Source organism: Stegostoma tigrinum, chromosome 16 (assembly GCF_030684315.1).
Source record: "Stegostoma tigrinum isolate sSteTig4 chromosome 16, sSteTig4.hap1, whole genome shotgun sequence".
Lineage (NCBI taxonomy): Eukaryota > Metazoa > Chordata > Chondrichthyes > Orectolobiformes > Stegostomatidae > Stegostoma > Stegostoma tigrinum.
In genome coordinates, this window is record NC_081369.1 from 13,347,915 (window position 1) to 13,374,343 (window position 26,429).

Genomic DNA, 26,429 nt, shown 5'->3' on the forward strand with positions numbered 1-26,429 from the left:
ATGTTGGAAGGGTTCAGAAAGGATTTATGAGGATGTTGCCAGTGTTGGGGCGTTTAAACTACAGGGAAAGGCTGAATAGGCTGGAGCTATTTTCCCTGCAGCGTTGGAGGCTGTGGGGTGACCTTACAAAATCATGAGGGGAAGAGATCGGATAAATAGGCAAGGTCTTTTCCCCAGGGTAGGGGAATCCAAAACTAGAGAGCATAGGTTTAAAGTGAGGGGGGGAAGATATAAAACAGACTTAAAGAATAACTTTTTCACGCAGAGGGTGGTACGTGTATGGAATGAACTGTCAGAGGGAGTCGTGGAGGCTGATATAATTGCAACATTTAAAAGGCATCTGGATGTATGAATAGGAAGGGTTTAGAGGGGAGATAGAGTGAATGCTGGCAAATGGGACTAGATTAATGTAGAATATCTGGTTGGCATGAACGAGTTAGACCAAAGTATCTGTTTCTGTGCTGTGTATATCTGTGACTCTGTTCATTCATGGGACATGGGGATTGCTGGCTGGGCAGCATTTATTGCCCGTCCCAAGTTGCCCTTGAGAAGGTGGTGGTGAGCTGCTTTCTTGAACACTGCAGTCCACATATGCTGTGGGTTGACCCACAATGACATTAGGGAGGAAATTCCAGGATTTTTGACCAAGTGGCAGGGAAGGAATGATGATATATTTCCGCATAGTGAGTGGCTTGGAAGGGAACTTGCAGGTGGTGGTCTTCCTATGTATCTGCTGCCTTTGCCCTTCTGACTGGGAGGGGTCCTGATGTCTAAGAACCTTTGGTGAATTTCTGCCATGTGTCTTGCACTGAGCATCGTGGTGGAGAGTGGATGCTTGTGGATGCAGTGCCAGTCAAGAGGGCTGCTTTACCGTGGATGGTATCAAGCTTTTTGAGTGTTGTTGGGACTGCACCCATTCAGGCAAATGGGGAGTATTCCATCACACTCCTGACTTGTGTCTTGTAGATGGTGGGCAGGCTTTGGAAAGTCAGGCGATGAGTTATTTGCTGCAGAACTGAGTTTTGAGGAAGGGTCGCCAGACCGGAAGCGTTAACTCTGATTTTTTTCTTCACAGATGCTGCCGGACCTGCTGAGCTTTTCCAGCAACTTCTGTTTTCATTCCTGATTTACAGCATCCGCAGTTTTTTCAGTGACCTCAGGGATGTTGATAGTGGTGGTTTCAGTGATTCTTGAGTACCTATCCATGAATAGAGGTTTCACCCTTTCTTTCCTCTGTCACCTCCACTTGTCCACGAGCCCTTCTAAATCTCTGAACTGCACTCATTGCCAATTTTAATTTTTTGACTGGTGGCTACACTTTTAACTGCCCGAGTTCTCTCTCTCTGCCTCTCTACTGCACTGCCTCCTCAAACACAGCCCTTAAAGCTTACCTGTTTGATCAAATTTTTGGTCACTTCCCCCAGTACTACTAATGTGGCTGAATGCCAAGTTTTGTTTGATTAGGCTCGTGTGCAGTTCCTTAGAATGTCTTATGATACAGAAGATATTATGTAACTCTATTAGTGAGTAATGGTACAAATGGTTTACAACACTGTAATTAGATTAGATTCCCTACAGTGTGGAACAGGCCCTTCAGCCCAACAAGTCCACACCGCCCCTTGGAGCATCCCACCCAGACCCCCTATAACCCACACACCCCTGAACACTAAGGGAAATTTAGCATGGCCGATCCACCTAGGCTGCACATCTTTGGACTGTGGGAGGAAACCGGAGCACCCAGAGGAAACCCACGCAGACACAGGGAGAATGTGCAAACTCCACACAGGCAGTTACCCGAGGCTGGAATCAAACCTGGGTCCCTGGCGCTGTGAGGCTGCAGTGCTAACCACTGAGCCACCGTGCCGCCCTAAATGTCAACAATGATTCATTATACATCTGTTTAGATGTTATTATTCTTTTATAAATGTGGGTGTCTCTGGCAAGGCCAGCGTTTGTTGGTGTTGGTGTTGGTGAGTGCCATTTTAAACCATCTGGTACAGTTACAACTACAGTGCCATTAGAAAAGGAATTCCAGGATTTTAAGCTGTATCCATTTGTGCTTCCTTCTCCAGGTGGCATAGTTTAGGGGTTTGTAAAGTCCTGTTTAAGTAATCTAGTTGAGTTGGTGATAACACAGTGTGGAGCTGGAGGAGTACAGCAGACCAGGCAGCGTCAGAGGAGCAGGAAAGTTGATGTTTTGGGTTGGGATCCTTCTTCGGAAATGGGGGAGGCGAAAGTGAGTCCTGAAATAAATAGGGAGAGGAGGTCTGGGACTGGGGAAGGTACGTAGGATGGTGATAGTTGTGTGCAGGTAGGCAGCGGTGAGGATTGGTCAGTGAGGTGGGAGGAGCGGATAGGTGGGAGAGAGATGGAGAGAGGTTGTATCAAGTCAAGGAAACACCAATATTTTCCAAATACCAAATTCCAATATCCTGCCTTCCAGTCCACAAATACTCTACCCAACTTTGCAACAATATTATGAAGCTAGTGAGCGTTCAGAAGAGATCTACCAGAATGTTGTTGGTTATGGATGTTTTTGATAGACCATTAAATAGTACAGCACATTACTGGCCCTTCGGCCCACAATGTTATGCCGAACTTTTACTCTAATCCCAAGGTCTATCTGGCCTCCACCCTACCTTATACTATCTAATAGCCGCTTAAATGTCCCAATGAGGCCGACTCCACTACCCTCCCTGGCAATGCATTCCACACCCCGACCACTCTCTGAGTAAAGAACCTACGTGTGACGTCTCCCCTTTATCTACCTCCACTCACTTTAAAACTATGCCCCCTTGTAATAGCTACCCCCATCCCAGGAACAAGTCTCTGGTTGTCCACTCTACCTATACCTCTGATCATTCTGTATACCTCTATCAAGTCACCTCTCATCCATCATCGTTCTAAAGAGAAAAGCTCCAGCTCTCTCAACTTTTCCTCATAAGACCTTACCTCCATTCCAGCCCACATCCTGGTCAATCTCTTCAGAATCTTTTCCAATGCTTCCACATCTTTCCTTTAATGAGGCGACCTGAACTGGGCACAATACTCCATGTGTGGCCAAACCAGGCTTTTGTGTGGCTGGAGCATAACTTCATGGCTCTTGAACTCAATCCCTCTATTAATGAAAGCTAACACACCATACACCTTCTTAACAAGTCTATCCACCTGGGTGGCAGCTTTCAGGGAACTGTGGACATCAACCCCGAGATCCCTCTGCTCCTCCACACTGTCAAGAATCTTTCTGTTAACCCTGTATTCTGCTTTCAAGTTTTTCCTACCAAAATGAATTACCTCGCACTTTTCAGGGTTAAACTCCATATGCCATTTCTCAGCCCAGCTCTGCATCCTATCAGTGTCCCTTTGTAATCTAGAATAGGCTGCCACACTATCCACAATGTGACCCACCTTCGTATCGATAGGGTGGGACATTCTTCTCTAGAGCATAGGAAGTTGAGAAGTGACTTTATAGAGATTCATAAAATCATGTGGGTTATGGATATGATTAATGGTAGGTGTATTTTCCCTAGGATGGGAGATTTAAAGACCAGGGGACATATCTTTAAGGTGAAAGGAGAGATTTAAAAAAGACATAAGATGCAAATATTTTATACAGTGGGTGGTTCATGTGTGGAATGACCTTTCAGAACACATAATGGATGCAGGCACAGCTACAACTTTTAAAAATCACTTAGATAGAAAAGATTTGGAGGGTTAGGGGCCAGGAAGAGGCAGGTGGGACTTAACTAGTTTGGGACTATGTTCAGCATGGACTGATTGAACTGAAGGTTCTGTTTTGTGCTATATGATTCTCTGACCTCCTCCTTTCTTGTATTGATATGCCTTAGAATATCAATGTACCCATCTCTAGACTCACTCTAGACTGGTAGATAGGGAGAGCCTTTTTTCTAAGATGTTGACGGCGAGCACGAGGGGGCATAGCTTTAAATTGAGGGGTGAAAGATATAGGACAGATGTCAGAGGTAGTTTCTTTACTCAGAGAGTAGTAAGGGAATGGAACGCTTTGCCTGCAATGGTTGTAGATTCGCCAACTTTAGGTACATTTAAGTCGTCATTGGATGAGCATATGGACGTACATGGAATAGTGTAGGTTAGATAGGCTTCAGATCGGTATGACAGGTCGGCACAACATCAAGGGCCGAAGGGCCTGTACTGTGCTGTAATGTTCTATGTTCTATGTTCTAAGCAGGGATGAGACGGAGGGTTGGTCATGGGATGAGACCGGGAGTGGGGAGATTTTGAAACTGGTAAAGTCCACATTGAGACCTTTGGGTTGGAGGCTCCCAAGGCAGAATATGAGGTGCTGCTTCTCCAGTTTCCGGGTGATGTCATTATGATGCTAGAGGAGGCTCAGGATGGACATGTCGCCTAGGGAGTGCGATGAAGTGTTGAAGAGGTTCCCGTCTGGAAGGTATTGTTTGTCATGAACAGAGTGCAGGTGCTCTACAAAGTGGTCTCTGCGCCTCCAAGGAAATGAGTTACTCACCTATGAATCCCTAGAATCTAACTTGTCTTTGTAGCTACAGTGTTTATGTGCTTGTCCAGTTCAGTTTTCAGTCAATAGTAAGCAGCAGGATATTTATTGTGGAGGACTCAACAATGGGAATGAATCTTAAAGGGAGGTGGTTTGATTCTTGCTTTCTTGCAATGTTCACTGCCTAGCAGTTTTGAAACACTCTGAAGGGGCCTTATTTGAGTTTTACTGTCACGTGTTGACATTTTGGTAACTTCCAAGGAGCAAAATCACAGTGACAGGATCTGAAGGAGGATGGTCCAGGGGCATCCTGGGGCCTGGGACAATATACCAAGCGGTGATCCTCTTAGACAACCGTCGTGCAATGGGAAATGTAGAGCAAGGCAGGCCCCTCCAATTGGTTGGCCACGGCCAAAAACATTTTGTGCATAGTTAAACCTTACAACAGTGCAATACAACCATGAAAATTTATTCAAATTTAATTCACTTAAAATAACTATCTTATCCACCATCGTTAAACATACCTTGTGTAGGTGCCCACATCAAAGTGGCCTTGGACAGCCCATCACACCTTGGCACTGGAGGTGGGTGTATACTCAGCTTGCGCTGGGCAGTATTTTGTAGTCTTCATCTGTTGCTGAGTATCTGTAGAAGTTCCAGCATCAGGGAGATGGTGAACCTGGATAAGTCTTGGGCAAACGACTTGTATCTCTGAATGCCCAAAACATGCATTAGACAGTCGATTTTCTTGAAACACTTTCCTGGTGCTGCTAAGATGAATCCAAAGAATGAGGGCTTAGCTTGTTGTGTCAAATTTTTGATTTCTCAGTCCTGATGTTCATACATTGAGGTCTTCCTGGTCCAGGTCCTCTCCAAGGACTTCTGGGTGTGTTCAAAACATGCCATCACACCCATTAGGGTGATCCTTCAGTCCTTTTTGAAGATGAGGTCCGGCTTCCATAGTTTTCCTTCCTTATCCTTTATCCTCAGCTCCAAGTACTTCATCTAGCTGTATTTACCAACAAACTGGTGCAGTTTCTCCACTGTTTTATTATGCGAGCATTATTAATGAAGGGGGAGCTTCCTGAGATGTGTGAGAGTGTTTCCCAAGGAGCATTGCACCTCCTGCTTTCTTTGTTTAGGTAGGGTCTGCCTCTGGTTAGGATTGTCCTGCTTTGGTGGTGGTTGCACCTGAGTACTCAACTGTTGATTAACTTTGATGATTTGATCTGGAATCTGTTTTTGCCCATGAAATGGATATGCGTCATTCTTGTAGTATTATATTCCAAGGTTTGACCACTTGGCTAGCTCCCTGTCGCACGAGGCTTTGCAGTCAATATTGTTTATTGTAAGGTGTTCTGGGATTGGTGGATCTGGGAGTATCTCCAGCTCTGCTGATGGGTTCTTGTTTGAATTTGTCTTAAGTCGGTAGGTCTCAACATCTTTGAGGACTTTAAGGTGTCCCAGGCCTTCAGTTTGTCCCATATTGTCTTATTGTCAGAACTGGAAGGAATCCCAGATCAATAAGTTCTTAGATTTTCTAAGCAACTCACATTTACGAAAAACAGCCACTGGGACCTGATCTTTGAGTTGAGGCATACCCAATCCTCCATGTCTGCTTCTTGAATAAGTTATACCATCTGAGGTGGTAAGTGTAAGATTTCTTTGACTGGGATCCGAATAATGGCAGCCGTTTCTGAAGACTACTTTCGGAAGAGTATTTTCAGAACACAGCCCTTCAATACTGGTTGTATTATTTGTGCGCTTATCTTTGAGTTGAGTGAAGGGCTTCAATAGACAGACTCTTTCGGTAGGTGTTTGTGTCCAATCAAGTCAAATGCCATAGTAAGTTTGATAAAGATAACTGATCCGTTCGGCACCTTTGATGATGTTGGCCAACGTGGTGATATTTTCATTGCAGCCGAAGGTCACTGCTAAAAAACAGTTTTTGTCTGAGTTTAATTTGAAACATGCCATTTAAGTGCTTCTCCATAATTTTCGTGAAGAGGCAAAGCAACGTGGGACCAATTGTGATAGGCCTCCACTTATATGTCTCTCAGCTTCTCTAGCTCTTCTGTCTTTGCAACGAGAACAGTTTCGCTCTTCTTCAGGGGCTCTGGGATTGCACGAGATCTCAACCACAAGGTGAAGAGTCGTGAAACCCTGGCTGTGTCGCCGTCATGAATCTTCTGGATACATCCCACCTTCATGTTGTTGGGTTGCGCCGCACTGCTGGGGTCAATTCCTTTGATGGCTGTATCAACAACTTCTTCTTTGGTGGGTCACATGAGCAATTCATCATCCTTGCTTCTGATATTTAGCTTGAATCTGTTCAGATTTGCCTTGTTGTTTGGGGTGGGAAATTTTGCAAGGAAGGTTTCCAGCTCTTCCTTGGACAGTGGACATGCAGTGATGGCTGAATGTTCCGTGACCTGTTGAGCCAGCTACCTCTGTCTTGCTTGTAGAGTTGTTGAGTTGCCATGAATTTGGATTTCTTCACTGCCCAGCGTCTTCTTGCTCCTGAATTCATCCCCAATTCTTCTACCTTTTTTCTTCCTTTTTTCCATCTTTGGTTTTTCCTCCTCTTTTTCCCTTCTCTTCCATCTTCAGTCCTTGGAGAAGGTTCTTCTCCATTAACGAGGAGGTCTGTGATACATTTGATATGCGCTAGTCCCAGGCTCTAACCTTGAATTTCCCTTTCTTGCTTATGAGTTCTTCCACCTGTGCAAGTTGGTCATCTAAGTCTCGGTGTTCCGGCGTGCAGGCGAGAAGTTCGATAGTCCTCTTTTGCCACTGGACACCTGAGGATTCAACTTCAGGGTCTTCTCTACGGGTGGCTTCTGGAGGTTCAGACACTGGGGCTTGAGGTCCCACATTGCTATTTTGCAGTATCCTCCAGTTGTCTGAGATCTGTTTAGGTGTTTTTTTAGTTAGCATACTGGTTTTTTTTTGATAAAAGTGCAACCTGCATACTGCTGTTCCAACTGATGAAGAAATCTTGTCTTGTCTTCCATCCATTTATAAGCTTTCCTTCGTTTGGATGTTGTCTTGCAGATTTCTACGTGCTTCTCGTTGCAATATTCTGCATGCTTTTGACATTCATGTTGGCTGAGGCCAGTGTTGATGTGAATGTTACTCACATCCTGAGCATCCCCTGATTGTTTAGAAAGGCCAGTGCCATTATATTTCACATAACGACAAGCTATAGAGTGATATTCTCTGCTGTTCTTGCATTTTGAGAATATTCTTGACCTGATGTATCCTGGCCAAGTGGTCTCTAAAGGTCCCCATGGTTGGAAGGAGGGAGTTGTAGATTGCACAAAACAGACCACCTGTGGAGTAGCGGATCATGATCTCATTTACGGATGTTCTGTCGAATGAAGGCTCGATTATGACTGGAGTGATATAAGTCATCATCTCCAATGTTTCCATGCCCTCTGTTGCTCACACATCTTGTTTTCCCTTTAGTTGTATCTTCAGAAGGCCTGAGTTGTGATAATCTGAGCCTGAGGGTGGGCCACCCTCACGTTCTCTTCAATAACAGGGTTTGTGTCTTCTACGGCGACTCTAGGTCCTATAGGCCTTACCGAACCTTGACTCATGTAGTTATGGGAATGCGTATACTGGGTCTCTCCACCATCTCCTCTGTCTGGGTGGAGATAGATTCTTTTCTAATGTGTCATCTGCACTTTTCACAGGTCACTACTAATGAGCCTGGGGGAAGGTTTTTCTTCCAGGACACATCCCAACTGGACCAATAAGAGTCTTTAACTGTCTCCATTTTATATAGTTTTGTTTTGTGCATGATATTTGGTGGACAAGTTTCGTGATTCGTGCAGATCAAACAGCCATCTCGCAATTTTTCTAGGAAATATTTAGACAGCCAATAGCCAAGCGGAGTGATGCTTCCAGTGGGAACCTCGAGGAGGAACAACATTCATTGCAGCAGACAAAACTGTGTAAAAACTACCGCAGCGGTAACTAGCCAGGCACGACTCCCAAGGGAGATCCCTCCAAGAGATTCATAGTTACTCCTGCTATATGTGGCCTGAAAGTCACTTGCCAGTTTTCCATCCAAGCCTGAATGTTGTCCAGGTCTTGCTACATTGGGGCACAGACTGGGAGTTTGATATAGTACATTGATTAACAGCATTCCGACTTCTGACCTTATCATAAGAACTAAAAGCAGGAAAGGCTATTTAACCCATCAAGCTGCTCTGCCATTCAATAAGATCATGACTAATCTGATTTTGCCTTTAACTCCACTTGCCTACTGATTTCCCTGAACCGTTGACTGCATTGTCAATCACAAATCTGTTGAACTCCACCTTGAATTTATTCAATGCTGCCACTTTTCTCTGGAATTCGAAAGACCAATGACCCGTTGAGAGAAGAAATTTCTCCCCATCTCCATCTTAAATGGGAAATGCCTTGTTTTGAAGTTACTCCCCTAGTTCTACAAGAGGAAACATTCAGCATCTACCCTCTAAGACTGTTACACGTTTCAGTAAGATCACCTTATTCTTCTGAATGGCAATGAGTGTAAGCCCTAACCATCCTAGAGACAATCCTTTCATCTCAGGAATTGGCTTACTCAACCATCTCTGAAATTCTTCCAATGAACGTATATCCTTCATCAAGCCAGGAGACTAAAACTGTACTAAAACAGTCCAGATATACACTCTCACCAAAACCATCAGTACTTGCCCAGATCCTCCGGTGCCACAATATTTTGCAGTCTCTCTCTATTTAACTAACGTTTTGCTTTTATATTATTCCTGCCAAAGTGGATCACCTCACATTTTCTACATTATACTCCATCCACTGATCTTTTTGCTATCTTAAACTATCTATATCTCTCTGCAGGAAGTTAGAATCCTCCTCAAAACCTGCTTCCCTTCCTATCTTTCAATCATCAGTTTAATTTGGCTACAGTACTGTAATCTGAACCTTAATGGAGATTGTAATAGTTGAGGTCCCAGCATGGATCCTTGTAGCCCTCCAAAAGTTTGTTTGCCAACCTCAAAATAATACCCTTTACTGTTCCCTGTCAGTTGGCCAAACCCTCTGTTACATTAATGCAAAGGCACTCTCGATATGGTGACAGCCGTTTCTTTGTGTGCATTGAGGGTGGCGCAATAGCCAACATATTTCTATCTGTGAGTATACTTTGGCTTTGTATCAACAAAACAAGAGTAAATAAATTTGGGAGAATATTTGAAAGTTTCTTTTGCATACAATGCAGAGGATGCAGTCTGCCATCTGATAGCTATATCTGCTGAGTGTAAGAACAACTGTGCAATAGGGCTGATTAAATAACATGAATTGTGAAGTTTATAGCTATACACCTGTTCATCGATGGGGATCCCGTGTTCAAGCAGGATAATGGCAGCGGAGAGAATTTGTTTTGCTGAGCTGGCTATCCAAACGACTGATATTGAATGCATTGGCTCACTGCTAACCCACATAACTGTTAAAACAGTAATGATTTGCCACCCTTTTGCATTTCAAAATACTTTTGCTGTTCCTTCACAAGATTGGCCAAAGTTGACTGTCTGCATTTGTGGAACAGGGAGCTTTTGAATGGAAAGAGTGGGACATTTTGCACCTCAGATTCATTCAGTACTTCACAGTTTTTTTTATGCTGAGGAAAGGGACTATTTGGCTCGCTGTGTCTGCACTGTGTCTTCAAATAAGCAACTAATCTAGTGTCATACCCCCACTAGCTCCCTGTAACCCACATATTTTTCCCTTTTAAGATAATTGTCTAATTCCCTTTTGGAATCCTGAATTGAACCTCATTTCATTGTGGTTGCAGGCAGTGCATTCCAAACCCAAACCACTCCCTTTATGAAAAATGTTTCTCCTTGTATCACTTTTGCCCCTTTTACAGATTAGTTTAAATCTGTTCCCTCTTGTTCTCAATGCTTCAGAGTGGAAACACCTTCTCTCGATTTACTCTACCCAGACCCCTCGTGATTTTGAATACTTCAATCAGATCTCCTGTCAAGTGATAATGGATAATGGGATCTCCTGTCGAGCTTCTTTTCAAGGAAGACAGCTGCAGCTTCTCCAATCTCTCTTCATGACTGAAATTCCTAATTCCTGGAATCATTCTTATAAATTTCTTTTGCATTCCCTCCAGTGCCTTCATATCCTCCCTTAAATGCCGTGCCCAAAACTGGATGCAATACACTGGCTGGGGCCAAGCTATAAATTAAACATAACTAGCTTCCTTGTTCTTGTACTCTGTGCTCCTATTAATAAGGCCTGTAGTGTTGGATGCTTTATTGCCTGCTGTCTCAGCCTATCCTCCTACCTTTTGAATTATTCACATACATACCGAGGTCCTGATTGCTTCCCCCCCACCTGGGAGCCACTGCTTAGGAGTCTGTACCTCCACCAATACAAAGTTAGGTGGCTAACGGGAGAGAGGTCTTAGGCTGCTAGGGGCATACATGCTGGGTGGAGGAGAGGTGGACTTGATGAATCCACACAAGCTTCCACACAGTGCATCCATTCCGGTCCTAGCTGTTGCGTCCGATGTCGTTCATGGCCTCAAAATTGCGTTGCTCAGCCCCCGCTGGCATCTCTTGAGGTGAACCAAGCATTTGGTGGGGAATGCCTGAAGAGGCCCCCATTTGGAAGGAATTTAACAGCCTCCCTCTCAAACCCATTCCCCAAAATCCGAGCCACCCCTCAGAAGTTCTGTCCTGCTCCAAAATGTATACACCCTGGCCCCACCACTGACCACAGGAGAACTCCTTCCCTGTGTAAAGTGAATGAGTTAAGTCCTGGTCTGAGGCAGTCCTTACTGCTCCTAATCTTGGCAGTAGAGGTCAGCTCAACAGTGGGACACTTAACAAACTCAGGGCATCTGGAGTGTGGTGGTCCAGTTAAACTGAATGGCCAGGCCACATCTATGTGAATTCCTCAGAGGCCTGAACAGATTCACAAACCGATTTGCTGGCAATTCAGCAGTGGCAGGCAGCAATCAGAAACGTCAGTCTGTTGAAGGTAAGCTCCAGCTGCATGTGGTGGGTGGGACGTGTGAGTAAATGCGGTCATGTTTGGTGATAGGGCTTGTAGTGATGTTTTAGTCATGTGGTAACGAAGGAGAAGCTCAGGATAAAGGAAACCCAAAGCTTCCTCACCAGGCTTTGAGAAACACTTGAGTCGTTGGTTTGCAAGGTAATCAACAGAAATTTTAAAACTGGGCCTCCTCTCGTCCACAATTTTTTTCTGTCAGTTTAAATTTAACAAAGAAATTCTTTTATATAAAAAAAGTTATTCACGGGACAAAGGCGTTATTGTCCATCCCTAATTGCCTAGGGGGCAGTTTAGTGTCAATCACATTGCTGTGGGTCTGAAGTCACATGTAGGCCAGACCAGGTGAAAATGGCAGATTTCCTTCCCTAAAGGATATTAGTGAACCAGATGGAATTTTCTGACTATCAATAATGGAATTGTGGTCATCGTTAGTCTCTCAATTCCACACAATACATGGCAGGAGTCGAACATAGGTCCCCAAAATATTACCTGGGTCTTTGGACTATCAGTCCAGCAATGATACCACAAGGCTATTGCCTTTCTATTGCTATTGTTCTTCAAGCTTGCACTTTAAACTAATATTGGTGGGCCTCAATCATGCATACTTAACTGGAGGTATTCTCCTCTGTTGAGGGGCAAGAATAAGTAAGACATGGTGGGAAAACAGTGTGATCAGAGGGAATGGCTGTGGGCCAAAATTATATTTGTCCATTCCCTATTCCTGGTGGAAACAAATTAACCTTTTCCTGTTTGAGTTAAATAGTGGCCTGAAATTGGGCAGGAGACTGGCAGAAATAGCAAAGACTTGATAGAAATGGCTTTTACATCATTTCTCTGGGGCTTTGATTTGCAACTTTTCTGTCAAGAGATCAATGGGAGCTCAAGACAACTGCGACTGTAATGTTTAACAGCAAGCGACCCTATGTGATAATGGGAACTGCAGATGCTGGAGAATCCAAGATAATAAAATGTGAGGCTGGATGAACACAGCAGGCCCAGCAGCATCTCAGGAGCACAAAAGCTGATGTTTCGGGCCTAGACCCTTCCTCTCTGATGAAGGGTCTAGGCCCGAAACGTCAACTTTTGTGCTCCTGAGATGCTGCTGGGCCTGCTGTGTTCATCCAGCCTCACATTTTATTATCTAGCGACCCTATGTGAGTCTGCCTATTGATGATGCAGTGGTGCTACATTTGTTGGTTGAAGTGGAAAGTGAGCTTTCTCGGATTGGTCCTGGGCTGATTAACCCGTCGTGGTCACTTGATTTGTGAAGAGTTCAGCAATGGAGGTGTTTAGGACGAAACCCATTTTAACTGCTGTCATCAGGTTCCACTTTGTGAAAACGTGGCCGTTTCAGTTGGCTAATTAAGATATCAAAAATGGGACGGTCTGCTAATATATTTTTATTTAAATTGATTTTTATTGCAAACATGAGTTTGTTGGGGGTTTATTTTAGCAGAATTACGGTAATATTGGCTGAAGCCACTGAAAGTATTTCAGGTTCTCTGCTGTTATGCTGCCGAATGGTTGGGTGAAGCTGTAACACAGCGTTTGCTTGTATTTTGCGGGGGTGTATTTTTGGGTGGACCCAGCGCTGTGTGAGCTCTCTGCAGTGTTGGAGCTTTTAAATGGACCGTTGTAGTATCGGGTGACCGTGTAGGACGAGGGGCTGAGAGGGCTTTCCTGTTGTCATTGCGGAGTCAGCTGGTGATTGTAGTTGGTGTCAGGGCTGGATGGTGTGATCCTGGAGCTCGGTGTCAGATGATGCTGTGCAGCTAGTGCCCCGCTCAGGGTCAGCTGCTGATGCTGTGGGCTAGTTGGGTTGGGATGGGATGAGGAGCCCATCGAGCTGTGCCACTGGGCTCATGGATGGATATAGCGCTAATGTGCCGGCCTTCCTCACCAAGTTGTGGACTTTGGTGGAGGACCCCGAGAGCAATGAACTGATCAGCTGGAGTGAGGTGAGATCCGGGGCCTGTGTAGACTCGGGAGAAAGGGGGTGGCGCTGTCAGAGTGTGCGTGGAAGGCGGGAGAAAAAGTTTTATCTGAGTGGGATGCAAGGGGGGGGGGGTGAGAAAGGCAGATCTAATTATACCCCCTCCCACTAAATATTAATCTCGCCCATCATAGGATCGTTACTTTTTCTGATTGCTCAAATCTCGACCACATTGAGAATCTTTATTTTGTTACAAGGAATCCAGTTTACAGCTACTTTCAGAAGGGTTTTGTTACAGTACGCATTTTAAAAAAAATATTGAATGGAATCCACGCCTCCATTTGGCTTGAGGGTATTTGGCCGATGTTGTGTTTCGTTGGAGACAGTTTTTGTTTAGCTTCTTATTCCTGATGACGGCTCCATGATCCCGTGCACAGTGTTCCCACTGGAAATCTTCACCGGCAGCAGCCCCAGGCCCTTGTGCGGCTCATTGATGTTACCTTACCACAAATCAAATCTCAGTGTGGACCACTCTCTGTTCACCCTGTCTCTCCTATCAATTGAAACGATTTTATACCAGTGGGCTATTCAATTTGACAGCGCTGTCCCAATGTAAGATAAGAAGCTGGATGTGGTATTGAAGAATCAAACAGACCTTTATTATAACTCTGACTTTAAATAGACAGACACATCGGTTCTGAAGAAGGGTCATTTGGCCCAGAAACGTTAACTCTGATTGCTCTCCACAGATGCTGCCAGATCTGCTGAGATATTTTGGCAATTTCTGTTTTGTTTGGTATGTGTCTGGGCTCACATTAAACTAGTAGTTTATCACAGAACACCACATTTCTGATTGGGTGCCATGATTCAAATGATCTCTGGGCAAGATGGAACCTTTATACTTGCAGGTCATGAACATTCTCTTAAGTTACATTGACGTGCTGGCTGTGGGTTGACACACAATAAGTCCAGTAACTAATCATTCTTGAAATCATATTATTAAGGCTCAGCCAGGTCTCAGGAACCATCATGCTATCACACCCCAAAATCTTTTGGTATATGGACAGTGATCCACCCACTGTCTCCTCTAGAGCAAACATTATCTTATTCACAGGCATCTAGCGAGTCACAATAAATTGTAACCCTTCCGACAAACATGCATGCTTTCTAATTTCTAATCACCTCACAGTTAGTCTAGTCTTTGCTTTCGGGCATAGCCTAATTTTCTGAAGCCTGGTGTAAAGAACACGTGCAGTCAACCAAAAGATACTCCCTGTCTCTGCCTTTTTTTAACCAACAGTTTACCCTCATTAGTTGTGACTCGGCTTCGAAAGCGCTTAAATTGATTCTGATGTCTTTTGAGACATTCTGAGGATGCAAAAGTTGACACACTTCAAGCCCTGGCCTCTGGGATCCTAGCTGCTCTCCGTTCCGTAAACCCCACACTGCCCCGGGACAACACCCTTGACGTTCAGTCACTGGTCAGTGTCCCCTTTGGCTCCCCCCTCTTATTGACTGGAGACAGCAATCACAAGTCAATAAGCTTGACCAGAGAGATAGCGATGACTGTCGTTCCTCTGAGACAACAGATTCCAGTTTATTTTTTTTGTAAATTCAAACGGGAAAAGTATCTAGATTTGAAGCAGTGTGAAAGTTGCAAAAGTAAAAGAGAACTGAAACAGATCAGAAGCTCGAGCAGTAAGATCAGCTTTTTCTTTGCTCTTCAGGCTTTGCAGGTTTTTCTGTTAAGTTGAGGTGGATTGTGGACAAGCTGTCAGGCAGCATTTATTTCTCATCCCGAGATGCTCTTGAGAAGATGATGATGGGTCTCCTCTCAGTCTGGCTGCAGTCTGTATGGTGAGGATACCCCTTCTTCATGTGATGAGATTCAGTTTTCCATTCAATCAGGCCTGTGTCTCATTCCCGTCTCTCTTGCCCAGTCTTCACTCTCCGTGTATCTCTTTCTCTCTTGCTCGCTGTCTGTCCCCTCCTGCTGTTATTGAGTCCCACTATTTTGACCTGGCAGACTTGAAGAACAGTGGCCAATATATGTCCATGTCAAGATGATGGGTAGCATGAAGGTGACGGTTAGCCCTTATGGTGGGGGACAGTAGACAGTGTCTTTCTAGGTGCTGGAATTTGTGGATTTAAGAAGTGCTGCAGTGCATCTTGTAGACAGAACACAGTGTAACTGTAGAGATAACACACTTTGGAGCTGGAGGAACACAGTAGACCAGGCAGCATCAGAGGAGCAGGAAGGTTGATGTTTTGGGTCGGGACCCTTCTTCAGAAACGTAACTGTGTTGTGCTCAAGGTGGAGAATGTGAATCTTTAGTCTAGTGAATGGACTACTGATTAGTCAGATGACTTTGAGCTTTTTGAATGCTACGAACCTGCTACCATCTATTTAAGTGGAGAATTTTGCATTAGTCCTGATTGGGTGGTGGCGACCCTTTTGGAGCATCAGGAAGTGAACTGCTCACGACAGAGTGAACAGGTGCAGTGACAGCGGGGTCAAAGCTGCGATATAACTGTTAATTTTCATGTTCGGGGAATGTCTTTGGTTGAGCCAGTTCAGTGAATTACAAGCCAGTTTTCGAGGTGGAATGTAGGAGACTGAGAAATATACTTCTAAATATTTCCATTCCTGGAAAAATTATTTCCTCATGTTTTGGGAAAAGTTCCATCAGATTGGAAAGCTTGTTCATAAGCCACACCAAGTTATCAGCAATTTTATCTTCTCTATTTCACAATGGAAGAAGGCAGAGGCAGGAAATTATGGGCCAGTTATCTATCCTGGTGAGCGTTTTAGAATTGACCATGAAAGACATCATTGTTGTCCACTTAGAAAATCTCAATATAATCAGGCATTCTGTATTTTTCTAATTTATTACTAAGACTTTGTACCTAGGTATCTCACTCCTAAGATGGCACAGAGGACTGAAATGCTAAACTTTTTATTACTTTATTTTCTACCTTATTATTAAGGCACTGTACCTAGGTACCTTTGTACCTAATATGGCACTGTCAGTGGCAACTTGATAATCTTTACACTGCACTTTTGTGAGTATATGTGACAATTAGCATGGTTTCATCAAAGGAAAATCATGTTGAACCATTTTATTGGAGTTCTTTGAAGGAGTAACGTGCTGTGAATAAGTGGGAGCCTTTGACAATAGATGTTTGGTGCAGGAGTAGGCCATTCGGCCCTTCGAGCCAGCACCACCATTCATTATGATCACGGCTGATCATCCACAATCAGTACCCTGTTCCTGCCTTATCCCCATAACCCTTGATTCCACTCTCTTTAAGAGCTCTATCCATCTCTTTCTTGAAAGTATCCAGAGACTTGGCCTCCACTGCCTTCCGGGGCAGAGCATTCCATATATCCACCACCCTCTGGGTGAAGAGGTTTTCCCTCAACTCTGTTCTAAATGGCCAACCTCTTATTTTTAAACTGTGTCCTCTGGTTCTGGACTCACCCATTAGCGGAAACATGCTTCCTGCCCCCAGAGTGTCAAATCCCTTAATAATCTTACATGTCTCAATCAGATCCCCTCTCATCCTTCTAAACTCAAGCGTATACAAGCCCAGTCGCTCCAATCTTTCAACATAGGATAGTCCCGCCATTCCGGGAATTGACCTCGTGAACCTACACTGCACTCCCTCAATAGCCAGAATGTCCTTCCTCATATTTGGAGACCAAAACTGCACACAATGCTCCAGGTGCAGTCTCACCAGGGCCCTGTGCAGCTGCAGAAGGACTGTGTTGGATTTACTGTAGTTGGATTTCCAGAAGACATTTGATAAAGTTCCATATTGAATGTTATTGCAGAAAATAAAATCTCTGGAGTTAGAGGGTGTCATATATTAGCATGAATAGATGATTAGCTGGCTGGCAGGAAACAGAATATGCATAAATGTGTTTTTTTTCTAATTGGCAAAGTGTAACAAGTGGGGTCCCACAAGGAGCTTGTGCTGGGCTGTCAACTTTTTACAATTTGTATCAGTGCCTTGGATGAGAAGAGTGATGGTGTGGTAACTAAATTCACAGGCAACACAAAGATACATTGTAAAGAGAGCATAAATTGCTGACGGATAATTATAAGTTGTGAGTGGGCAAAAATCTGCGATAGGGCTCGGGTTAGGGTTAGGATGGAATATAATGTTGTAAAATGTGAAAAACTACCATTGCTTAAATGGAAAATGGTGCAGAGGGATTTAGCAGTTCTGGTGCATGAGTCACGAATATTAGTGTGCAATTGACAGCAAATAATTAAGAAGGCTAATGGGATGCTATTCTTTATTCCAAGAAGAACTGAATGTAAAAGTAAGGATGTTATAGTTCAGTTAAACAAAGCATTAGTGAGACCATATCTCAAACATATTCTGGTTTGAACTCCTGATTTAAGAAAGGGTGCAAGTGCATTGGAGACAGTTCAGAGGAGGTTTGCTGGATTGTTATCTGTACTGGGTGGACTGTCTTATGAGCATAGTTTGGACAGGCTGGGCTTGCCGAGGTGACTTGATTGAAGTGTGTAAAATTCTGAATGGTCTTGTCAAGATAGATGTGAAAACGATCTTTTCTCCCGTGGGTCAATCAAGATCTAAGGGGTACAGTTTTAATAATTAAGGGTCGCCCTGTCAGGACAGAGACAAGAGGCAGTCGGAACTGCCGATGCTGGAGAATCTGACATAACAAGGTGTAGAGATGGATGAACACAGCAGGCCATGCAGCATCAGAGGAGGAGGAAAGCTGATGTTTCAGGTCAGGACCCTTCAGACCTGAAACATCGGCTTTCCTGCTCCTCTGATGCTGCTTGGCCTGCTGTGTTCATCCGGCTCTACACCTTGTTATCTTAGGACGTGGACAAGTTTTTTCTTACTGCTTCAGTAGCTTTGAGACTTGCTGTCGCAGAGGGTGATGAAAGTGTGTTCATTGAACATTTTAAAGGCAGAGGTGGTTAGTTTCTTGTTAGGCAGAGGAATCAAGAGTTATAAGGGGTTAGTTAGGAATGTGAAATTCAGAATATAGATCAGCAATGATCTGGTTGACTGATGGAACAGATTTGAGGAGCTGAATGGTCTACTTATGCTACTTTGCATAATATGGTTTTAATGAATTGCAGCTCTTGAAAGATCATGTATTGCAAGGAGCTCTTTGAAATATTTCAATGGGGTTAGACAGAACGAAATAAATATACATTAGAATTCTTTGTTACAATTAAAGGTAGATTTAAAAAAAAGTGAAGAATAGAACTGAAGATGTCCTTGGTAGTATAGCGGTTAGTATCTCTGCCTGTCACATGGGAGACTGTGGTTCAGTTCCCTGCTGGGGAGAATCCAAGCTGGGTGGCATAGTGGCTCAGTGGTTAGCACTGCTGCCTCACCGCCAGGTACCAGGGTTTGATTCTATCCTTGGGTGACTATCTGTGTGGAGTTTGTACATTCTCCCTGTGTCTGTGTGGGTTTTCTACAGGTGCTCCAGTTTCCTCCCACAGTCCATAGATGTGCAGTGTAGGTGGATTGGACATGCTAAATTGCCCATAGTGCCCAGGGATGTTTGGGTCAGGTGGGTTAGACAGGGGAAATTGGGAGCAGGGCAATGGGTCTGAGTGGGATGCTCCTCGGAGGGGCCATGTGGACTTTTTGGGATGAATGACCTCAGAATCCCTACAATGAGGAAACAGGCTCTTCGGCCCAACAAGTCCACACCGACCCTCAGAGCATCCCACCCAGACTCACCACCCTATAACCCACCTATGCTAGACATCCCTGAACACTACAGGCAATTTCCCATGGCCAATACACCTAGCCTGGATATCTTTGGACTGTGGGAGGAAACCGGAGCACCCGGAGGAAACCCATGCAGACACAGGGAGAATGTGCAAACTCCACACAGTCAGTCGCCCGAGGGTGGAATTGAACCTGGGTCCCTGGTGCTGTGAGGCTAACTACTGAGCCACCGTGCCTGTTTCCACACTGTAGGGATTCTATGAAGAGGTGAATGCTTCCCTCGTATAGTGTTACTTGTAAAGTGTAATTTTAGAAATTAAGTTGGGGCTTTCTTGCCTGCTCTGCAATCTCTAATTCTTTCTTTGTGTTTCACGCTTCCTTTTATTTTGTTCTGTGCCTCTTGCTTACTCTTTCTTACTGTTATCTCCGTATACTATCAATTATTTCTGAATACTTTACGTCCTAACAACATGCCTGTTTTGTACATTTTCTGTTTTCATCAGTATTTTTTGCTGTGTTTCTCCATTTACTTTTTGTATTACTGTTCCCCTTTTTTTAAATAGTGAAACATATTGCAAGGATCCCAAATGTATTTTTAAAAGAATAAAATTGCTGCAAAAGAAATTTAAAAGGAAAATGAGACCTTGATCTCCCCTGGCAGCTTGTTGCAGTACTGAGCGAGATCTGCAATCACACAAGTGCTTTCCTCCAAATCAGTCCATAAGTTTTTTTAAGATAGATATTGCAGGTTTTACTGCATCTCTTCATTTTTCTTTAAAATAAAGGATAATTGTCATGTTACTCCATCGGCTTTTACTTCTCAGCCTATTGCCCAGAGTAAATGGTTGTGCACTTCCTAATTGCTTAATTTTCTGAGACAACAGACATTATTGAGGTGTAATTCATCATATGAGTGCTTCAGATATCTTGTACAAAATGCAAAAGAGAAATTTGGGTTTAAAGATTTGGCAAAGATCTGTAGCTCCAGTTGTGAGTGAGGTTATTGACTTGCTCGCTGAGCTGGCTTGTTTTTGAACAAAATTTGGGGATTAAACTTTTCATTTTGGGGGGGGAACCAAAATGTTAAAATGGCCCTGTTTCACAAATGCATTTTTAACCAGCATAACTTTCCACTTGATCTGTGGACTCAGAATTTACTATTTTTACATCTCAAAAGAATTAATTCATTAAACCTACTTCTTCCTTCACAACTAATTCAATTCCCTGCAGGCCTGAGCCCGGAGTCACTTTGTATAGGAAAAGTTATAAATGTCCTCCATCAAATCTAGTCCCAAACACACATTGTGACAGAAAGATAAAAATTCTGTTTTGGTTTTACAACTCAAACTATCTTCACACAGTTAAAAGATATAAGCTGGAGAAGGCGATCTTTGAACATGTCATGTAATAGGGCCTGATTCTTTAGTGAGCACCATTAATCTTTAGCAATCACATCCAGTTATTAGACCTGTCTGCCTTGAACAAAGGGTATGTTACATTGCATAATTATACCTGACCTTTAAGTTGAAGATGCCAACAATGGCCAAAATGACCAGTGTCTCATTTCCAGCGCTGACTGAACGTACAAAATACGCCAACTTGAGAAACAACATAATGAGCAGAATGGCTCCTTCAGCAGTTTTGATTATGGAACATTAATCTGTAAAAATGAGGATTATAGTTTATGTTCTAAAGTGAAACAGAAATTTATGGCACCGAAACAAGCTACTTATGAAAACTTGCTTCAAATGAACCATAGATAATGGGAACTGCAGATGCTGGAGAATCCAAGATAACAAAGTGTGGGGCTGGACAAACACAGCAGGCCCAGCAGCATCTCAGGAGCACAAAAGATGACGTTTCGGGCCTCGACCCTTCATCAGAGAGGGGGATGGGGTGAGGGAACTGGAATAAATAGGGAGAGAGGGGGAGGCAGACCAAAGATGGAGAGAAAAGAAGATAGGCGGAGAGGAGACTATAGGTGGGGAGGTAGGGAGGGGATAGGTCAGTCCAGGGAAGACGGACAGGTCAAGGAGGTGGGATGAGGTTAGTAGGTAGGAAATGGAGGTGTGACTTGGGGTGGGAGGAAGGGATGGGTGAGAGGAAGAACAGGTTAGGGAGGCGGGGACAGGCTGGGCTGGTTTTGGGATACATTGGGGGGAGGGGATGAGCTGGGCTGGTTGTGTGATGCAGTGGGGGGAGGGGATGAATTGGGCTGGTTTTGGGATGCGGTGGGGGAAGGGAAGATTTTGAAGCTGGTGAAGTCCACATTGATACCATTGGGCTGCAGGGTTCCCAAGCGGAATATGAGTTGCTGTTCCTACAACCTTCGGGTGGCATCATTGTGGCACTGCAGGAGGCCCATGATGGACATGTCATCTAAAGAATGGGAGGGGGAGTTGAAATGGTTCGCGACTGGGAGGTGCAGTTGTTTATTGAGAACCGAGCAGAGGTGTTCTGCAAAACGGTCCCCAAGCCTCCGCTTGGGTGGTGGGGTCCGACCACCCAACCAACCTCCGGATACAACGCATCATCCTCCAACACTTCCACCATCTACAATCCGACCCCACCACCCAAGCCATTTTTCCATCCCCACCCTTGTCTGACTTCTGGAGTGACCACTCTCTCCGTGACTCCCTTGTTCGCTCCACACTGCCCTCCAGCCCCACCACACCCGGCACCTTCCCCTGCAACCGCAGGAAGTGCTACCCTTGCCCCCACACCTCCTCCCTCACCCCCATCCCAAGCCCCAAGATGACTTTCCATATTAAGCAGAGGTTCACCTGCACATCTGCCAATGTGGTATACTGTATCCATTGTACCCGGTGTGGCTCCCTCTACATTGGGGAAACCAAGCAGAGACTTGGGGACCGCTTTGCAAAACACCTCCGCTCGGTTCTCAATAAACAACTGCACCTCCCAGTCGCGAACCATTTCAACTCCCCCTCCCATTCTTTAGATGACATGTCCATCATGGGCCTCCTGCAGTGCCTCACTGATGCCACCTGTAGGTTGCAGGAACAGCAACTCATATTCCCCTTGGGAACCCTGCAGCCCAATGGTATCAACGTGGACTTCACCAGCTTCACAATCTCCCCTTCCTCTACTGCATCCCAAAACCAGCCCAATTCATCCCCTCCCCCCACTGCATCACACAACCAGCCCAGCTCATCCCCTCCCCCCACTGCATCCCAAAACCAGCCCAGCCTGTTTCTGCCTCCCTAACCTGTTCTTCCTCTCACCCATCCCTTCCTCCCCCACCCCAAGTCACACCTCTATTTCCTACCTACTAACCTCATCCCACCTCCTTGACCTGTCCGTCTTCCCTGGACTGACCTATCCCCTCCCTACCTCCCCACCTATACTCTCCTCTCCACCTATCTTCTTTTCTCTCCATCTTTGGTCTGCCTCCCCCTCTCTCCCTATTTATTCCAGAACCCTCACCCCATCCCCCTCTCTGATGATGGGTCTAGGTCTGAAGCGTCAGCTTTTGTGCTCCTGAGATGCTGCTTGGCCTGCTGTGTTCATCCAGCTTCATACTTTATGATTTCAAATGAACCATAAGTGTGTGCTCTCAATGTTACTTGCATCTGTTTGCTGCATTCACTGAACCAGTATTGTGAGGCGCATGACTCACAATGTTAAAAGGCTGTTAAATATACTTAAGCCTTCTGCTTCTGGATTGTAAATGCTGATTTGTATCATAATAGGGGACTGCTTCTTTTCAGAATGTTATCCTCATTAAAGGAGCTGTATGCTATCATTTGGAAATTGCTACTTGATGTCCAAACACTGGCTTAACAGTTCTGAGGAAGGTTCACCGGACCCAAAACGTTAACTCCGTTTTCTCCACTACAGATGCTGCCAGGCCTGCTGAGCTTTTCCAGCAGCTTTGTTTTTATTACTGGCTTAAGTAATCTGGAATTGTTTTGCTTCTGAGATTCAAAATACTTTTTTGACTTGATTTTTCCCGAATAGTTCCAGACAACCGTAAAGAAGTAATTATCTAAGCAATTAGGCTACCACAGTCTGTATTCAGTGAAGGTCACAGTAACACTTCAAATGGATTACAGTCTGCTGCTGGCAAGGCTTCTAGCAATTCAGCCCAAAAGCAAATTGTTTAATTTACATTTACAGCATTCAACTGTAGCTCTACAGCATTGGAAAAGAGTCTGATGTGATAAGAGACAAAACGGTTGAACTAAATGCGAACCAGTTGCATGCAATGATTTAGCGCGGAAAAGGTGATTAAAATCGCAGGCGGTTGTGGTGGATACTGTTTTGTTTTGCTGACTGAGTCTGTTTTCATCTTGCCGACGTTAACACTTTATACTATGTAACTAAAATTAATCTCCACCTCCTCTGCCCTCTTCAAAATGAAGGGACTTTCCAATTGGGCAATTAACTGCACAGTCTTCGGGCCTGAATTAAAACAAAGTGGATAGCACTGAGTGCTGAGTTTTTGGACCAGCCAATTATAGTAACAGCTGTTTTTACAAAGCACTTCCTAGTGCTCCAAACATCAGCACTTTCATTCCGACTGTCATTTTGAACAGTGGTGGTGAGCTGCCTGCTTGCACAAAAATCAGTTGGACATGCCTTTCATTTTAGAGTGGTTACGAAGCACGTGCCAGTTAAGGTGGTGATGACCAGGAAATCTGGAAATAAATGTAAAGTGCAGCAAAATGCAAAACCTCTGGGCATCTCAAAGTACTTTACAATTGATAAAGTAGTTTTGAATTGTAGTTCTAAAGTGGTGTAGGATATGTGGGAGACCAGTATAGCACAGCAGGCACCCATGAACAGCAACGAGTTAAATAATCGGATCCTTCTGACTTTATTTTCCTGATTTTGTTTGAAGGTTAGACAGTGACCAGACTTGGATGCTGTCTAGGATATCAGGGATAACTCCTTAGCTCTTAGAAAAGTATCTTGGTTACCTCCTGCTGAAAGGACAGAAAGGATCTTGGTTTATCATCACTTCCAAAAAAGTGGCACCTATGCGCTCCCTCAGTGCTTACATTGTCGTATAAGCCTGCATTTCTTGCTCAGGTCTGTAGAATGAAACTTGGAAGTTACAAACCTCTGAGTTAGAGCTACTGAGCTAACCGTATTGTGGAATCTTATGTGCTGCAGGATGTTATACTGTGGTCAGTGATTTAGTCAAATCATTCTCTGAGTTGAAATGAAGGACAATGACACCTCAGCACTGGGGCAGTGCTCTCAGGTTCCCCATGTCTCACTGACTGACCTCACATTACACATTTCCACACAACATACTCTAATCCTGCTGGAAAAATAGCAGTTATGTACAGTGAGTTGCTCTTATGCAAGCATTCTATAGCTATGTAGTGATTGTCCCTTCCTTGCTGAATGACCAGTGCTGTGTACATTACACAGTATCTTGCTGATCAGACAGAATCCCTGTACATTTATACTGTACAGACAATAACTTGCTTGCTGAATGAGCGATAAATTTTGCAGTTGCTTTTGTCCTTATCCTGAAACTTCCTGCTTGAATCTTGCCACCTTTTAAAGAAAACCTCAAAACCTATCTCCAACCAACCTTTCAGTCCTGCCTCCTGATCAATCTGGACCTCGTTAACATCTGTTTCCTTTTTCCTATTTGTCAAGCAGCTTCAGGGATATCTTTATTCTAGTGACAATGAATTTAAAATGTGGTTTGGGGACCTGAGTAGAATAGTATTTATTCCCCATTGTGCATTGTTCTGAACACCTGAAGAATCCATCATGCAGTGTAGCAGAAATTTGAAGTTATCCACTTCAGTAGGAAGTCTAACGTTTTTAAAAGGTGAGACTGGGCAAATAGTGTAGACATGTACGGCTCAGAAACAGACCCTTCGGTCCCACTCATCCATGCCAACCAGATATCCTAAACTAATCCAGCACCATTTGCCAGCATTTGGCCCATATACCTCTAAACCCTTCCCATTCATGTAGCCATCCAGATGCCTTTTAAATGTGGTGATTGTACCAGCTTCTACAATCTCCTCTGGCAACACCACCCACTGCAAGAAAAAATTGCTGCTTAGGGCCTTTTCAATCTTTCCCCACTCACCTTAAACCTATACCCTCTAATTTTGGACACCCCCACTCCAAGGAAAAGAACTTGGCTATTCACCCTATCCATACCCCTCATGATTTTATAAACCTCTTCTTGTTCACCCTTCAGCCTCCAACGCTCGAGAGAACATAGCCCCAGCTTGCTCAACCTCTCCCAACAGCTCAAATGCTCCAACCCCAGCAACGTCGTTGTAAATATTTTCTGAACACTTTCAAGTTTAACAACAACTTTCATACAGCAGGGAGACCAGAACTGAATGCACCATTCCAGAAACAGCGTAACCAATATCCTGTATAGCTGCATTCCAACTCCTGAACTCAATGCAGCGATCAATCAAGGCAAGCATATCAAACATTACCATCACTACCTTGTCTGCCTGCAGTGCCACTCTCAAGGAACTGTGAACCTGCACTCCAAGATCTCATTGTTCAGCAACACTCCCCAGGGGCCTTCCATTAAGTGTATTAGTCTGACCTGATTTGCTTTCCAAAATGCAGCACCTCACATTTATCGGCCAGTTCAAGATGTTGACAGAGTAAGACACTCTGGCCGGAGCTCCTCTGCTCACGGTTCCTTTTCCTTTTTCTATTTTACCCTCCCCCGCTTTGCAGTATCCCCCCCCCCCCCCCCCCCCCGACCAACTTTTAACTACACCTACCTGAAGAATGGAGTGAAGGGAGAAGAGTCACTACTGGAGCTGTGGGCAGGAGCTGAGCATGCAGGCTGAATCCCACAGCGCTGGCAGAGCGAGCAGGGGCCTAGTCTCAGAACGATGGTAGCAGAGTGAACAGGGGCCTAGTCCCAGAACAATGGTAGCAGAGTGAACAGGGGCCTAGTCCCAGAACGATGGCAGCGGAGCGAACAGGGGCCTAGTCCCAGAACGATGGCAGCGGAGCGAACAGGGGCCTAGTCCCAGAACGATGGCAGCGGAGCGAACAGGGGCCTAGTCCCAGAACGATGGCAGCGGAGCGAACAGGGGCCTAGTCCCAGAACGATGGCAGCGGAGCGAACAGGGGCCTAGTCCCAGAACGATGGCAGCGGAGCGAACAGGGGCCTAGTCCCAGAACGATGGCAGCGGAGCGAACAGGGGCCTAGTCCCAGAACAATGGCAGCGGAGCGAACAGGGGCCT

At 44.7% G+C, this 26,429-nt stretch overlaps 1 protein-coding gene across 3 annotated transcripts in view; it reads left to right on the top strand.

Annotated features, from left to right (window-relative positions):
* Nucleotides 1-13,151: 13,151 nt before the first annotated feature.
* hsf4 (heat shock transcription factor 4) overlaps nucleotides 13,152-26,429 on the top strand; it is a 58,216-nt gene continuing 44,938 nt past the window's right edge. For 2 of the 3 annotated variants that reach the window (XR_007249101.2, XM_048546595.2), the window contains exon 1: nucleotides 13,152-13,503. Coding sequence is in view for 2 of the 3 variants with exons in the window: in XM_048546595.2 (XP_048402552.1) it covers nucleotides 13,375-13,503 (129 nt within the window). In the remaining variant the exon portion in view is untranslated. Of the gene's footprint in view, nucleotides 13,504-15,245; nucleotides 15,336-26,429 lie in introns of those variants that run through there. The other variant, XM_048546596.1, reaches the window with a different exon arrangement.